The sequence below is a fragment of the Pantherophis guttatus genome, chromosome 8 (assembly GCF_059756535.1).
Source record: "Pantherophis guttatus breed Tessera chromosome 8, ASM5975653v1, whole genome shotgun sequence".
NCBI classification, from domain to species: domain Eukaryota; kingdom Metazoa; phylum Chordata; class Lepidosauria; order Squamata; family Colubridae; genus Pantherophis; species Pantherophis guttatus.
The window spans coordinates 10,381,403-10,398,584 of NC_142070.1; the positions used below are offsets into that span (position 1 = coordinate 10,381,403).

The window sequence follows — 17,182 nt, forward strand, 5'->3', positions numbered from 1 at the left end:
AAGTTCTACTTCAAGCAGCAAAGAACTTGGACATTTTCACTAAACCAACAAAAAGGATATTTAATCATTCTTTGTTTCGGTGGCCGCGATTCCTCAGATAGAAAGTCCATACAGAGAGTGGTGAGGACAGCCGAGAAGATTATTGGAAGCTCGCTTCCCGTGATTCAGGTTATTGCTTATAAGTGCTATGCGCTTAGAGCTCAAAGCATTGTTAGAGACCCCACACACTCACTTCATAGTCTGTTTCTTTTGCTCCCCTCTTAGGGGGAGGTTTCGAAGTATTTCTAGCAGAACTACCAGAGTCTGTAACAGCTTTGTTCCCTCTGCCATCCGTCTGGTAAACTCGTTTTTCTCGCCACGTGCATGTATACATCCAAACTAAACTAGCATTGTTGCTCTGTATCATATATATGTGGGGTATATGCATAATTTTGTATTTGTTTATTTATTTAGTCATATTTATGCAGGGTATTTTAGAGGTGGAGACCCTTTGGGAGTTGTACGCAACGAAATTTCATTTTAATGTATGCCGATTAGTGTACAAAGTGACAATAAAGTTAGTCTAAGTCTAGTATAACCATCTGTTTGGGCTGTTGTTCTTTCTTTTATTAGTTTTTCTGCGCAGCCCAGATCAAAAGTGATTATTGTTGTTGTTATTTTACAGGCTCACCTCATTCCATTCTTTGTGAGTTTTGCGGTTTGAAGCCCGCACTGTAATTTCAGTCATTTCAGTGGATGAAGCTTTTCTTGCTCAGGAAAACAAAAATTGGGTTTATGACGAGGGCATTTGATAACACAGATGGTTTGGCACAAAAGGGGTTAGAATAGCACGAGAAGACGCAGATGGCTCAGTGCAAGAAAAATGTCAAGAAATGGGGAGATTGCGGATATTCTTTATTGCAAGAATATAAAAATGCTTGTTCTTGTACTTCAGACCTACAAACCACTGGTGAAATCTACAATTTGTTACTACCGGTTCTGTGGGCGTGGCTTGATGGGGGTGGGGGTAATGTGACTGGGTGGGCGTGGCCATTTCTTTTTTTTTTTTTACTTTTAAAACCATTTTTTCTACAACCTCTTCGGCGAAAGAAAAAATGCTTTCAAAAGGCTCTGAGGATCTTAGCTGAGTTGCCTCAGAGGCTTTTTTTCTTTTAAATGCCTCTGCTGATCAGGCAACTCAGTTTGGATCGTCAGAGGCATTTAAAAGAGAAAAAGCCTCTGCCGATCAGGCAACTCAGCTGGGATCCTCAGAGGCTTTTAAAAGCATTTTTTCTACAAGCTCTGAAGAGATTGTAGAAAAAATGCTTTTAAAAGCCTTTGAGGATCCCAGCTGAGCCACGCGATCATCAGAGGCTTTTTTTTTTACTTTTAAAAGCATTTTTTCGGCCAAAGGGGTTGTAGAAAAAATGCTTTCAAAAGTTAAAAAAAAAAGCCTCTGACGATTGTGCGGCTCAGCTGGGTATGGGGGGCGGGGAGGCAGGGATTTTTGCTACCGGTTCTCTGAACCACCCGCCTCCATCGCTACTGGATCGGGCAATCCAGTCCGAACCGGGAGCATTTCACCCCTGCTACAAACCCGTTTTCAAAACGAAGGGTAGAATTTTTTGAACAAATTGCTGCGTCTTCGGAATATAGATTTGCTAAATTTGGGGGGCGTCTCCCATTCAACTCTGGATGAAAATTCTTCAACAAAGAAGCTGATCGAAGATGCCCTACCTACAGCAAAAGGTTTGTGGTCTGGAGTCACTCCGTGTATGCAGGTATGAATGACAGACGAAACGACTCTGGCAAATATCAATCAAAGTGTTTATTTAATGAGGGGTCCTTGGTGCTCTCTGAACTTGGTTGTTAGATGTTTCATTACCCAACTAAGACGTTTCATTACCCAACTAAGTAACATCATCAGTCCTGGAAGGGTTTGCTCTATATTTATAAGCAAGTGGCTTGCCGTGCTCTATTTATTTCTAGTTTGCAAACATTACTTTTTATGTGACTTTAAATGTTACTTCCTTATAGTTAGCACCGGTGATGTTACCTAGCTTGGGTAATGAAACCCTGAGCTACAAACATTCTCCTTTATTGTTTATTTGCTGAGTTTCTTTATTATTTATTGAGGAATTATTGAGTCTGTCATCTGCACCTCTATAACTGTCTGGTTTGGCTCTGCAACCCAACAAGACAGACACAGACTTCAGAGGATCATTAGAACTGCAGAAAAAACAATTACTACCAACCTGCCTTCTATTGAGGACCTGTATACTGCATGAGTCAAAAAGAGGGCTGTGAAAATATTTACAGACCCCTCGCATCCTGGACATAAAACTGTTTCAACTCCTACCCTCAAAACGATACTATAGAACACTGCACACCAGAACAACTAGACACAAGAAAAGTTTTTTTCCCAAATGCCATCACTCTGCTAAACAAATAATCCCCTCAACACTGTCAAACTAGTTACTAAGTCTGCATTACTATTAATCTTCTCATCGTTCCTATCACACATCTCCTCCCACTTATGACTGCATGACTGTAACCTTGTTGCTGGTATCCTTATGATTTATATTGATTGTTTCCCTAAAACTATCATTAAGTGTTGTACTTTATGATTCTTGACAAATGTATCTTTTCTTTTATGTACACCGAGAGCGTATGCACCAAGAAAAATTCCTTGTCTGTCCAATCACACTTCGCCAATAAAGAATTCTATTCTATTCTGTATTATTGTTTATTTGATGGTCCATTTATTTATTTTATTATTTATTAGTTTGATTTATATGCCGCCCTTCTCCGGAGACTCAGGGCGGCTTACAATGCATTAAGCAATAGCCTTCATACTTTTGTATATACCTGCTTAGTAGGGCTTTTGGGGGCCCCCCTAAGCGGTGTTCTATTTTATACAAAGTCAGCTTATTGCCCCCACAAACTGGGTCCTCATTTTACCTACCTCGGAAGGATGGAAGGCTAGTCAACCTTGAGCCTGGTGAGAATTGAACTTGCAGTAATTGCAGGCAACTGGCAGCTAAGTGCTACTTTAACAGTAGTTTAGTCCACTGCGCTAACAGGCTCTTCTCTTGTCCTCAAGAGAAAATAAATTGTGTTTCATTGGAAGATATGCAGGTAGTCCTCAATTGACAATGCAATTGAGCCCAGACTCTTTAAGTCACGCCAGTCGTTAAGCAAGTCACCCCATGATCAGACCTGGTTTTATGACTTTTTTTTGGCAGTGGTCTTTAAGTGAACACTGCGGTTGTTAAGTGGATGCTGGAGTCATTAAGCAAATCCATTGTCTGCAATGGGTGGGGTGTTTTTTTTGTTTTTTTTTTGCTGGAAACTGTAATTAAATGCCAGCTTCCAGCAAAAAGAAAAAACATATATTGTGGTCCTATGATTGTGAGATGCTGCAAACAACCATAAATGCAGGCCAGTTGCCAAGTATTCCAAATGTGATAAGGTGACCTCAATGTATGTGTGCGTGTGTATGCATGTGTATGTGTGTGTGTCTGTGTGTGGGGGGGGGGAGAGAGAGAGAAACAGAGACAGAGACACAGAGAGACAGAGAGAAAGGGAGGGAGACAGACAGACAGACAGAGATAAAGACACACATACAGAGACACAGAGACAGAGGCAGAGACAGAGACAGAGGGGGAGAGAGAGGGTGGGAGGGAAGGAGAGAGAGAGACAGAGACAGAGGGAGATGGAGGGAGGGAGAGGAAGAGAGAGAGAGGAGGGAATGGGAGAGGAAGGGAGGGAAAGAGACAGAGAGGGGGAGAGAGAGACAGAGGGTGGCGGAGGGAGAGGGAGAGACAGACAGACAGACAGACACAGTCACACAAAGAGAGAGACAGAGAGAGGAAGGGAAGGGAAGGAGGAGGGAGAGAGGGAGAGAGGGAGAGAGGGAGAGAGAGAGGAAGAGGGAGAGGGAGGAAGAGACAGAGGAAGGGAGAGGGAGAGGGAGAGAGACAGAGACAGAGAAAGACGGAGGGAGGGAGAGGAAGAGAGAGAGAGGAGGGAGTGGGAGAGAAAGGGAGGGACAGAGACAGAGAGGGGGAGAGAGAGACAGAGGGAGGCGGAGGGAGAGGGAGAGAGAGAGAGAGACAGTCAGATACAGTCACACAAAGAGAGAGACAGAGAGAGGAAGGGAAGTAGGAGGGAGAGAGGGAGAGAGACAGAGAGGAAGAGGGAGAGGGAGGAAGAGACAGAGGAAGGGAGAGGGAGAGAGACAGAGACAGAGAAAGACGGAGGGAGGGAGAGGAAGAGAGAGAGAGGAGGGAGTGGGAGAGGAAGGGAGGGAGAGAGACAGAGAGGGGGAGAGAGAGACAGAGGGAGGCAGAGGGAGAGGGAGAGAGAGAGACAGACAGTCAGATACAGTCACACAAAGAGAGAGACAGAGAGGAAGGGAAGTAGGAGGGAGAGAGGGAGAGAGACAGAGAGGAAGAGGGAGAGGGAGGAAGAGACAGAGGAAGGGAGAGGGAGAGAGACAGAGACAGAGAAAGACGGAGGGAGGGAGAGGAAGAGAGAGAGAGGAGGGAGTGGGAGAGAAAGGGAGGGACAGAGACAGAGAGGGGGAGAGAGAGACAGAGGGAGGCGGAGGGAGAGGGAGAGAGAGAGAGACAGACAGTCAGATACAGTCACACAAAGAGAGAGACAGAGAGAGGAAGGGAAGTAGGAGGGAGAGAGGGAGAGAGACAGAGAGGAAGAGGGAGAGGGAGGAAGAGACAGAGGAAGGGAGAGGGAGAGAGACAGAGACAGAGAAAGACGGAGGGAGGGAGAGGAAGAGAGAGAGAGGAGGGAGTGGGAGAGGAAGGGAGGGAGAGAGACAGAGAGGGGGAGAGAGAGACAGAGGGAGGCAGAGGGAGAGGGAGAGAGAGAGACAGACAGTCAGACACAGTCAGACAAAGAGAGAGACAGAGAGACGAAGGGAAGTAGGAGGGAGAGAGGGAGAGAGAGAGAGAGGAAGAGGGAGAGGGAGGAAGAGACAGAGGAAGGGAGAGGGAGAGAGACAGAGACAGAGAGAGGGAGGGAAGGAGGGAGGGAGCGAGGGAGGGAGAGACAGAAAGGGAGAGAGGAAGTCACAGAGAGAGAGAGAGGAAGGGAAGGAGGGAGAGAGAGGGAGGAAGGAAGAGAGACAGAGAGAAGGAGGGAGAGGGAGGGAGAGGAAGGGAGAGAGAGAGAAAGAGAGAGAGAGAACGAACTTTTCAAATTGTATTTCATAAACCGGGTTTTTCCCCCCTTTAGTATTACCCATGAACTGTCCTGTGGCCAACAGACCACGGTTAAAGCCAACCGCGCCACGCGAAAACGGAAACTTACCTTGTGGTTGGCTATATGTGCAGCGTGTATTTAAAAATTTAAGGGGAAAAAACCGGGACCAGAAAATATTGTGAACGGCAAAAACCATTGGATCCCCTCCTCATCCCTGGGGCACAACCCCCTCCTACAGTTTTGGGTTTGTCTCTCTCTCTCTCTCTCTCTTTTTTCTTTTAACCAGAGCTGGGACACCTTCGATGAATTCTGCATCCAGGTGGGCGCTCGAGAGAGGAGACAGCCAAGGTCTCACGCACCGGGGCCGGGGAAAGGGAGACGGGGGAGGCGGGTGAGCGGGCGCGCCTTTGGCTCTGGCATCATCGCCACGTCGGGTGAATAATTCATTCGGTCCGCTAGAAGCGCCCAGGGCGCAGAACAAAGCGGCTCCCCGAGCCTTTCCGACCTTGACTATCCCAGGCGCCTCTGGGGTGGACCACACCTCCCATCACTCAGCTTTGGGGCTGAAGGCTGGCATGATGGGATTTGTCGTCGAATCACATGGCCAAGGAGCCCGGCGAGGTCAAGGGGACTGAAGGTCGAGGCGGGCGACCCCCCCCCCCCAATGCGGCCCTGCCAGCCTCGCCCACGGAAGCGATGCCCGCCGACGAGGTCTCAGCCCTTCCCACGCTCTGGCTGCCTTCCCCACGACGCCTTTCGCCCGATTAGGTGACCAACTTTCCCGAAAGTGAGACCAATGAATCAGTGGAACGACTTGCCTCCAGAAGTTGTGAATGCGCCAACGCTGGAAGTTTTTAAGCAGAAATTAGATAACCCTTTGCCTGAAGTGATGTAGGGGTTTGCTGCCTAAGCAGGGGGTTGGACTAGAAGACCTCCAAGGTCCCTTCCAACTCTGTTATTCTATTCTATTCTATTCTATTCTATTCTATTCTATTCTATTCTATTCTATTCTATTCTATTCTATTCTATTCTATTCTATTCCATTCCATTCCATAGTATTGTATTGTATTGTATTGTATTGTATTGTATTGTATTCTATTCTATTCTATTCTATTCCATTCCATTCCATATTTTCTATTCTATTCTATTCTATTCTATTCTATTCTATTCTATTCTATTCTATTCTCCATTCCATTCCATTCCATTCCATAGTATTATATTGTATTGTATTGTATTCTATTCTATTCCATTCCATTCCATTCCATATTTTCTATTCCATTCCATTCCATTCCATTCCATTCCATATTTTCTATTCTATTCTATTCTATTCTATTCTATTCTATTCTATTCTATTCTATTCTATTCTATTCTATTCCATTCTATTCCATATTTTCTATGCTATGCTATGCTATGCTATGCTATGCTATGCTATTCCATTCCATTCCATTCCATATTTTCTATTCCATTCTATTCCATTCCAATCCAATCCATTCCATTCCATTCTATTCCATTCTTTCTATTCTATTCTATTCTATTCTATTCTATTCTATTCTATTCTATTCTATTCTATTCTATTTTCCATTCCATTCCATAGTATTGTATTGTATTGTATTGTATTGTATTCTATTCTATTCTATTCCATTCCATTCCATATTTTCTATTCCATTCCATTCCATTCCATTCCATTCCATATTTTCTATTCTATTCTATTCTATTCTATTCTATTCTATTCTATTCTATTCTATTCTATTCTATTCTATTCTATTCCATATTTTCTATTCTATTCTATTCTATTCTATTCTATTCTATTCTATTCTATTCTATTCTATTCTCCATTCCATTCCATTCCATTCCATAGTATTATATTGTATTGTATTGTATTCTATTCTATTCCATTCCATTCCATTCCATATTTTCTATTCCATTCCATTCCATTCCATTCCATTCCATATTTTCTATTCTATTCTATTCTATTCTATTCTATTCTATTCCATTCTATTCCATATTTTCTATGCTATGCTATGCTATGCTATGCTATTCTATTCCATTCCATTCCATATTTTCTATTCCATTCTATTCCATTCCAATCCAATCCATTCCATTCCATTCTATTCCATTCTTTCTATTCTATTCTATTCTATTCTATTCTATTCTATTCTATTCTATTCTATTCTATTCTATTCTATTTTCCATTCCATTCCATTCCATAGTATTGTATTGTATTGTATTGTATTCTATTCTATTCCATTCCATTCCATATTTTCTATTCCATTCCATTCCATTCCATTCCATATTTTCTATTCTATTCTATTCTATTCTATTCTATTCTATTCTATTCTATTCTATTCTATTCTATTCCATTCCATTCTATTCCATTCCATTCCATTCCATATTTTCTATGCTATGCTATGCTATGCTATGCTATGCTATGCTATGCTATGCTATGCTATGCTATTCCATTCCATTCCATTCTATTCCATTCTTTCTATTCTATTCTATTCTAGTCTAGTCTAGTCTAGTCTAGTTTTGTCTAGTCTAGTCTAGTCTAAATCCTGCAGCTCATCAGACGAGAAAGCCCGATGCCCCGGTTACCTCTAACCCAGGTTAACTCTAACCAAGCTATCTCAAATGTGCTTTTTTTCAAGAGACAACTGGACTTGCTGGGTTTTTTTCCTTTGAAGACCTTTCGCTGCTCATCCAAGAAGCTTCTTCAGCTCTGACTGGATGGTGTGTGTGGGGGGGCAGGATTGGAAGGATTTGCCCGTCTTGATGCCCACCATCCAGTCAGAGCTGAAGAAACTTCTTGGATGAGCAGCGAAACGTCTTTCAAAGCAAAAACACCAAGAAAGTCCAGTTACCTCTTGAAAAAAAGAAAAAACCAAGCACCTTTGGGACAACCATCACCTGGGATGGCTGAGAATCTCCATAGACCTCTATCCAAGCTAAACACGCGTGATGGTCTTACGGAATGATGAGACCAAACAACATTCCTGGTCAGCCAGAGACAGTTTATTGCGCAGTTTCAGAATCAGATTTGTATCTGCAACGGATAACAAGTAACTTTTGTTTCATAGGGATGTCCTTGAATTTTTGACAGCTAGGCCCCTCAGAGGATATATATTACCAAGAATGGAATTTAGCTGACTTAGTGTAATCTCTAAACAAGCATATTTCTTCCTTATAATAATGTGAATAAAGAGGGTCCTTCAGTGTTCATATAGCTGACCCTGTACTATTCCTACATCATTCACATTCATGGGAAGAGCAAGTCTCCCACGCTTTCGCCGAACCCAGGGACAACAACCCACAGTGTGAAATGAGAGGCAAGGATTTGTAGGTGCCACGGAAGGTGCCACGGAAGGCGCTCAGCCGTAAACCACAGCACTTTTAAGCTTTAAAAAAAAAATCCCAGAAGTCCCGAAGCTCAAACTGCTATATATCAAGTTTCCCGCACTTTAAATCCAAATCTTGGGGTTTTTTTGGGTGTGTGTCTGTGTGTGTCATTTATGGCGCTGGAAACTGTGAAAACAACAACAACCCGGGATGCGGCCAACCGAGCATGCGCAGAACGGTATCGCAGTTAGCCGGCGGGTGTCATCTAGAAGTAATCCAAGTTTATGAATGATCCGTTTGAGTCAGCGGAAGGATCGCCCTTCCAGGCTCGCCTGGACTTTCCACCTCCAGAGAGACTTTCCAAACTGGTTGCTGGCAGATGGAAACGGCCTCGCAATTTCAGGCTGCTGCAACGTTGCACGCGCCCGTTTGGTACTCTCAATCCCATGATCCCCAGCCCGCCGCTTTATGGGATAATGAATACCCGCTGTCCTCCTCCCTCCTCCCCCCCCCCCCCCCCCCGCGACAGGCCGTCTTGACGGCTCGCGTGACCTGGTTGCTTGGTTAGGTAAAGGTTCCCCTCGCACATATGTGCTAGTCGTTCCCGACTCTAGGGGGCGGTGCTCATCTCCGATTCAAAGCAGAAGAGCCAGCGCTGTCCGAAGAGGTCTCGGGGTCATGTGGCCTGCATATGACTAAACGCCAAAGGAGCACAGAACGCTGTTACCTTCCCACCAAAGGTGGTCCCTATTTTTCCTACTTGCATTTTTTTACGTGCTTTCGAACTGCTAGGTTGGCAGAAGCTGGGACAAGTAACGGGAGCTCGCCCCGTTACGCGGCACTAGGGATTCGAACCGCTGGACTGCCGACCTTCCGATCAAGCTTAGCGTCTTAGCTACTGAGCCACCCCGTTCCTCTTGGGTTGCTTGGTTAGATCTACTTTTTTCCGACTCCCATGTGCAGCTCGGTGCGTGAGTTTTTGATACGGTATGCCGAATCTTTTTTAGGCAATCCGGATTGGGAATCTAGGAAAAGGGGTTGCTCTCCAACCCGGGGGTTATAAATGCAACCCACGCTCCCCCCTCACCCCTTTTGCAAATCCCGCCACCGAGCCTCGAGGTTTCCTTGTCACCACGGCTAAAGGGCTGTGGGGACACACGTCCCTTCTGTAACTCTTCCACTGAATTTTCTTTCCCCGCCGCACCTTGTAAAAACCCTCTCCACGTCGGTATTTTTTTCCCCCTCAAACCTTGACAGCTTGAAGACGCGTGGACTTCAAGTTCCAGAATTTTTGGGAATTGAAGTCCACGCGTCTTCAAGTTGAGAAACTTCGGGCACCCATCAAATCATGAGGCAGGGAATTCCGCGGGACGCTACTTGCAAATCACCTGTCATCTTCTTCTTTTGGAGAGCTTAGCCAAGAAGCGCAGGATGGAGAGGTCGGAGCCGAACCTTTCCAAAGCTCTTACATCGCCTGCAGCGATTCCGGGCCGTAACAGCCTGGCACCCGCCTCCACCCCTTGCCAAAAGAGATCCCCGGCTCCCTTCCAAGCTCCTCCGCCTTGGCTCTCTCTCTCTTTCTCTCTTGTCTTTCTCTTTCTCTCTTCCTTCCAATTTGGGAACCTTGCCCGGCGGGGAAGAAAACCCACCAGCTGGTGCGTAAAAGCGCGATCGGTGCGTAAAAGTGCCGGCTTTGCGCTCTCTTTCGCCTCTCCCGGCCTGACCAGGGGTGACCCTCGCGCCTGGCCGGCCTCCTTCCTCCTCCTCCTCTTCCTCCTCCTCCCACCCCCACCCCACCCCGTCGGTGGTCCTGCGAGACGCGCCTCCACCTCCGCCCCTTCCTTCCACCTCCCACCCACCCCCCTTCCACCGGGAAGGTCTGGCGAAGCGAGCCTCCTTTAGACTCCAGGCATGTCGAGAGAAGCTGCGTGAGATCACCCGGGTTATAAATATCTCCGTGCACAGCGCCGCGGCTCTCGGACCCCCGCGCTCTCTCGCTCTCGCTCTCTCCCTCTCCGCGGGGCCGACTATGCCGCCTTCCCGGCGCGGCGGAGCGCACGGCCGGCTGCCCCGTAGGTGCAGCGGCGGCGGCGGCGGCGGCGGGAGGAGCAGCAGCAGCAGCCGCAGCAGCAGCCGCCGCCGCCGCTGCTTCTCCTCCTCCTCCTCCTCCAAAATGCCAGGCGCGTCTCTCGGGCTGGAAGCATGAGCCTGCCTTTCTCCAGCTGCTGCCTCCTCCTCCTCCTCCTCTTGCTTAGTGGCCACTTGATCCTCCCGGCTTTGGCGCACCCGCGGCCCCCTCGGGCGCAATTTGGAGAGGCCGAGCAGCACCACAACGTTGGCAATCTTGGAAATCGCCCCGCCACTTCGTCTCTCTCCTCCTCCTCCTCTTCCTCCTCCTCTTCTTCTTCTTCTTCCTCCTCCTCCTCCTTTTCCGCACCTTCCTCTTATTCCTCCCCTTCCTCCTCGGGAGTTCAAAGCGGCGGCTCGGAGATGAGCCGTTTTAAGTGGAGTCCCTCCGGACGTCGAACGGGGAGCCTCTACTGCAGGGTGGGCATCGGTTTCCATCTCCAGATCCACCCGGATGGGCAGGTCAACGGCTCGCACCACGACAGCCTCTTAAGTAAGTAAAGCGAGCAAAAGCCTTGGGCGCCTCCCCGCCCCTTTCGTTTGAGCGACCCGTCGGCTAAGTTCTGCATTTCGGGGAGCCGGAGGGAGGTGGGTCCGTCAGCGCGCCTGGTTGCACGCCTGAGTGTTTTGATTGTTTTTTTTTAAAGTGCATCTTAAAAACATTTAATTGATAGTTCAGAATGTCTCTCGCTCGGCTCAGTCCCTGGGCGATTCCTCTCTGTTCTTGCCTTAATTTCTAGCCTTGAAGCGCTCCGGGAGTTAAATTTATCTATCTATCTATCTATCTATCTATCTATCTATCTATCTATCTATCTATCTATCTATCTATCTATCTATCTATCTATCTATCTATCTATCTATCTATTTATTATTTGACTTCTATACCGCCGTTCTCCCGAAGGACTCAGGGTGGTGTACAGCCATATTAAAACACATAGATTTACAAAATTTGTAATTCCTATCTTGCCAGGTTCAAGGTTGACTCAGCCTTCCATCCTTTCTAAGGTAGGTAAATTGAGGACCCAGTTTGTGGGGGCAATAAGGTGACTTTGTATAAAATATACAAAAGGATGAAGGCTATTGCTTAACGCACTGTAAGCTGCCCTGAGTCTCCGGAGAAGGGCGGCATATAAATCAAATTAAAAAAAAAATTTTTTTAAAAACCAATTAAAATCAAATATATAAAATATGGCTCAAAAATTAAGACATACATACATACACCCCTTATAAAATTTGTATTAGGCCAATCCGGCTTGCTGGAACAGAAGGGTCTTCAAGGCACGGCGAAAGGTACGCAGGTCAGGGCTAAGACGAAGCTCTAGGGGGAGCTCATTCCAGAGGGCTGGTGCCCCCGCAGAGAAGGCTCTCCCCCTGGGTGTCGCCAGTCGACATTGTTTAGCCAAGGGCACCCTGAGAAGCCCCTCTCTGTGGGAGCATATTGGGCGGTGGGAGGCTGTTGGTGGCAGAAGGCGGTCTCGTATATACCCCGGTCCTATTCAGGTGCTTTCAAACGCCTTTGGGATTTTTGCTGCGGTGCAAGGCAGTGAAAATCCTAAACGTCGAGAGCGGTGAAATCTGGACGAGAGGTACTTCTGGCTAAATAAAGTCTCTGCAAATTGGCCGTGGAAGATATCTGATGCTAATGCAAGCTGCTGAGCGAAGCCTTAACAAATATGTGGATAAGCAGTCCTGCATGAAAATTACCGGAAAGTATTACAATAATAATTGGGGAGGGGGTGGGGGAGCAGCTCAGGTTTCTCCTTTCTTGAAATCAGGAATATTCCTTGGGTCTTTCAAGGGCGCTACTGTCCCGTTAAGTAGGTTTAGACTCAGTTCGGTTTAAAAAGACAGAATTTTGCCCAGGGAGAGAAAACCTTACAGAATGAGGCTGTTGGCTTCATTGACATGCTGCGAAGCAAATCCCATTGAAATCAGGGGGGAATTTAGTTGGTGTAACTGTGGAAGAAATGGGTCGCTTGCGACTACAAAAACTAATTCCAGAACCGGATGCAAACATTGGCAGGAATGCAGCACAGGTAGTCCTCCACTTACGACCACAATTGAGCCCAAATTTTGGGTCGCTAAGTGAGGCAGTTGAAGTAAGCTTGCCTCATTTTACATTATTTTTTTTTACCTCGTTGTTAAGTGAATCACTGCAGTTGTTCAGTTAGTAACATGAATTAAGTTAGTTAAGTGAATCTGGCTTTCCCATTGACTTTGCTTGCCAGAAGGTCGCAAAAGGCGATCACATGACCCCAGGACATGGCAACCGTCATAAATACATGCCGCTTGCTAAGTTGTCCGAATTTTGATCACATGACCATGGGGATGCTGCAAAGGTGGTTAAATGTCAAAAATGTTCCTAAGTTCCTTCGTAACTTCGAATGGTCACTAAATGAATGGTTGTAAGTTAAGGACTACCTGCAGAATGAATGGCCAATGCTAATGCTTGGGAAGGGTCCTAATGCAAATAATGCATGGTGCAGATGAAATGGGGGGGATACGTGAAAGGCACCACTAGAGTGTGAATCGCAAGGCGCAGTTGATATATTTTGCAACATCACATGTTTTTCCTGGACTGTACCACTTCAGGCAGCAGCTGGGAAGATTGCTGGATTTGGGTAGTGAAGGACTAGGCTAGAGGTAACATAATCGCAGTCTTACAATATTTGAGGGGCTGTCACAGAGAAGAAGGGGTCAACCTATTCTCCAAAGCACCTGAGGGCAGGACAAGAAGTAACCGATGGAAACTTATAAAGGAGAGAAGCAACCTAGAACTAAGGATAAACTTCCTGATAGTTAGGACAATTAATCAGGGAAGTGGTTTGCCTTCAAAAGTTGTGGGTGCTCCATCACTGGAGGCTTTAAAGAAGAGATTGGACAACCATTTGTCTGAAATGGTAGAGGGTCTCCAGCCTGAGCAAAGGGTTGGACTAGAAGACCTCCAAGGTCCCTTCCAACACAGTTGTTCTGTTAACTACGGTGTGCTACGACTCAGCTAATGCTAGAAAGCCAATTCAGTGTCATTGCCAGCAATAAAGTTTTGAATTCAAACATCTAGAATCAAGATCACGTGAAGTGTTAATACCACTTTATAATGCCTTGGTAAGGCTACCCTTGGAATACGCATCCAGTTTTGGTCGCCACGATGTAAAAAAAGATGTTGAGAGTCCAGAAAGAGTGCAGAGAAGAGCAACAAAGATGATTAGGGAACTGGAGGCTAAAACATATGAAGAATGATTGCAGGAACTGGGTATGTCTAGTTTAATGAAAACTAGGAGAGTAGGGTTGACATGATAGAAGTCTAAGGGACTGACGCAAAGAAGAGAGGGGGTCAAGCTATTCTCCAAAGCACCTGAGGGCAGGACAAGAAGCAATGGATGGAAACTAATCAGGGAGAGAAGCAACCTAGAACTAAGGAGAAATTTCCTGACAGTTAGAACAATTGATCAGTGGAACAACTTGCCTCCAGAAGTTGTGGATGCTCCAACACTGGAAGTTTTTAAGAAGAGGTTGGATAACCATTTGTCTGAAGTGGTGTGAAGGGTTTCCTGCCTAAGCAGGGGGTTGGACTAGAAGACCTCCAAGGACCCTTCCAACTCTGTTATTCTATTCTATTCTATTCTATTCTATTCTATTCTATTCTATTCTATTCTATTCTATTCTATTCTATTCTATTCTATTCTATTCTATTCTATTCTATCTGCTCCTCCATCTAATCAACATGTGGCAGAAGGCAAACTTTCTGTCCAGAACGCAATTTCTCAGTCTTAAGTAAAAACATAAAAAAAAATCAAAATTGTATTGGTCACCTAGGGTTCCAGGAAGCAATGATACCGATTTAACTCCCCTTCCTTTTAAAATTATGGGGGATGATTATGACAAGTGCTATTAATAGACGGGACAGCCTAAACATACACAGGTAGCCCTTGATTTACAACCGTTCATTTAGGGACCGTTCGAAGTTACAACGGCCCTGAAAAAAGCGACTTATGACCATTTTTTCACACTTACGACCAATGCAGCATCCCCCTGGTCACATCATCAAAACTCAGGCGCTTGGCAACTGGTTCGCATTTATGACAGTTTCGATGTCCCCGGGGGTCATGTCATCCCCTTTTGCGACCTTCTGACAAGCAAAGCCAATTAGGGAAATTGGATTCACTTAACAACCGTGTGACTAATTTAACAACTCCAGTGATTCACTGATCAGCTAAGGCAAGAAAGGTCGTAAAATAACTTGACAACTGTCTCACTTAGCCACAGAAATTTTGGCCTCAATTGTGGTCGTAAGTCGAGGACTACGTGCATTCAGGCTTGATGGCCTGAATAGAGAGGACAGAAATGGCCAAGATGAACTTTTGGGAGCCTCTGGATTTCCTGTGGTTTGCTAGGCTATTTTTGCAAAATAATGGGCTTTTTAGAGAGCTGGCTAGACAGCTATCCTTCCTGCTTCTATTGCAGTATTCTACATCGCAACGATATTGATGCTGTTTAACCAAGCCTTTTATTTACCCGGCAAGAACGGGAACATCTGCTGAGCAATTCCAGCTAAAAACAAAAACAAAAAAAACCTTGCATCAGCATTTCCCGCGATTCATCCCACTTTTCTCTTTCTCTCTCTCTCTCTCTCTCTCACTCACTCTCACTCTCACTCTCACTCTCACTGCATTTTTCTGGTTTTTTTTACTGCCTTATTTGAATGACCCCCGCAGTTTTAAGCCAAATCTTTGTTGTATTCCCTCTTTGTTTTTCACTAGCTTTTCTTCTGTTGGAAGGCAACTCCCATCATGCCAGGAGTGGGATTTGCGGGTTCTCTGAACTGCATAAAATCTTAGCTAGAGGTTCCCGAACCCTTGTGAACCCCCAGCAGCCTACTCCTACACCCAGGCCTAATTAGGCGGGAACATGGAACAGATCCAATAAAGCAGGGGTCTCCAATGTTGACAACTTTAAGCCTGGCGGACTTCAACTCCCAGAATTCCCAATTCTGGGAGTTGAAGTCTTAAAAGGCTTAAAGTTCCAAGGTTGGAAACGCCTGCAATAGAGGCAGGCCAAGGATTTGCAGCGGGGGACAGCTGGTTTTGTGCCGGAATAGTTTTCTGGGGAAAAGAAAAGGAAAAAAAAAAAAGATTCTTAGATTTCCTAACCCTGCAGAGGAAGGCACTCCAGCCTGGGAAAACCGCAATGTTGTGTTTCATTCGTTCAAAAGTTAGATCCTTCTGCAGTTCCAGAATCCCTTTTGTTGACCTTCAAGTCAAAAAAATCTGCTTCTGTGGTTTTTTTCTGCTTTTCGATGGCCCTCTGAAGCGGAGTAAAAAAACGCATCCTTTTGAGAGATGCAAAATCCCTCAAAAGGACTGGGAGGTAGAAGGAAAACAGAAGGGGAGGAAGAGCTGTCTAGTCGTGAAGTATTTGATTTGGAAAGCAGAAAAAGAGAGAGAGAACGAGGCTACACTTCAGTCCACCGAGACATGTTGCGTTAAGGAAGGAACTGTGACAGCCTAACCCAGTATTTCTCAGCCTTGACAGCTTTAAGATGTATGGGTTTTGACTCCTTGGAGAGTCATGCTGCCTGGGGAATTCTGGGAGCTGAAGTCCAGACATCTGATCAAAGGAGAGATTCCACTTAGAAATAAGGAGAAATTTTGACAGTGAGAACAATCAACCAATGGAACAGAAGTTGCCTTCAGAAGTTGTGGGAGCTTCACCGCTGGAATCTGTCAGAAATGGCGTAAGGTCTCCTGCTTGGGCGGAGGATTGGACTAGATGACCTGCAAGGTCCCTTCCAACTCTGTTATTCTGTTATCTTAACAATGTCAGTGTTGAGAAACCCTGGCCAAACCTTTCCAGGAAATATGATGTAACCAGTGGTGGGATTCAGCCGATCCTGTCCGGATCGCACGAACTATATGGTTCATTTAACAACTGTGCAAAAAAGTTCATAAAGTTGGGCATGACTCACTTAACTGCCTTGCTTAACAAATGGAAATTCTGCATGGTCTTAAGTCAAGGACTAGTTTTATTGAGGAAGGTCTGAATGAGGAAAAATCAAGAATTGCAACAATGGAGAGGTATTCAATTGTCTCAATCGTAGGCCTACTGTGTTACCAGTCATGTTACTAGACTGGACATAGGCTCCTCCCTCTATTATAGACACTTATATTGGCTTCACTGGGATCCAATTAGGCTTCCCAACTCTTCTCTTCATTGGCTGTGGAGCTGAGTAACAAGTGATGAATGCAAGGTAAATGTTGGAATTCATTGTTGGAATGTGTTTTATGCAACAATTACAGTAGCGTTCAGCCAGTAGATGGCAGTGTTTACAAGTTTGGATCTATGGTATATACTCTATGCTCTACTTAGGTTTCCTGTTTCCTGTTACAGTTAAAACAGTTGAGTGGTAAAGCACATGGTGACTGTACTCTTTGTTTGGTCTGTGGTGCTATATTTAAACAGAACTTCTAACACTAAATGAGGTTCCAAAGCCACAGCTGCCTCAAACTAACAGATGATTGGC

The 17,182-nt window shown here is 45.5% G+C and overlaps 1 protein-coding gene across 1 annotated transcript in view; it reads left to right on the top strand.

The window, feature by feature from the left end:
• The first annotated feature begins 10,432 nt into the window (after positions 1-10,432).
• Positions 10,433-17,182, top strand: part of FGF5 (fibroblast growth factor 5) — a 31,334-nt gene continuing 24,584 nt past the window's right edge. The window contains exon 1 of the mRNA XM_060687001.2: positions 10,433-11,155. Within this exon, the coding sequence (XP_060542984.2) occupies positions 10,738-11,155 (418 nt within the window). The 5' untranslated portion in view covers positions 10,433-10,737. The remainder of the gene's footprint in view (positions 11,156-17,182) is intronic.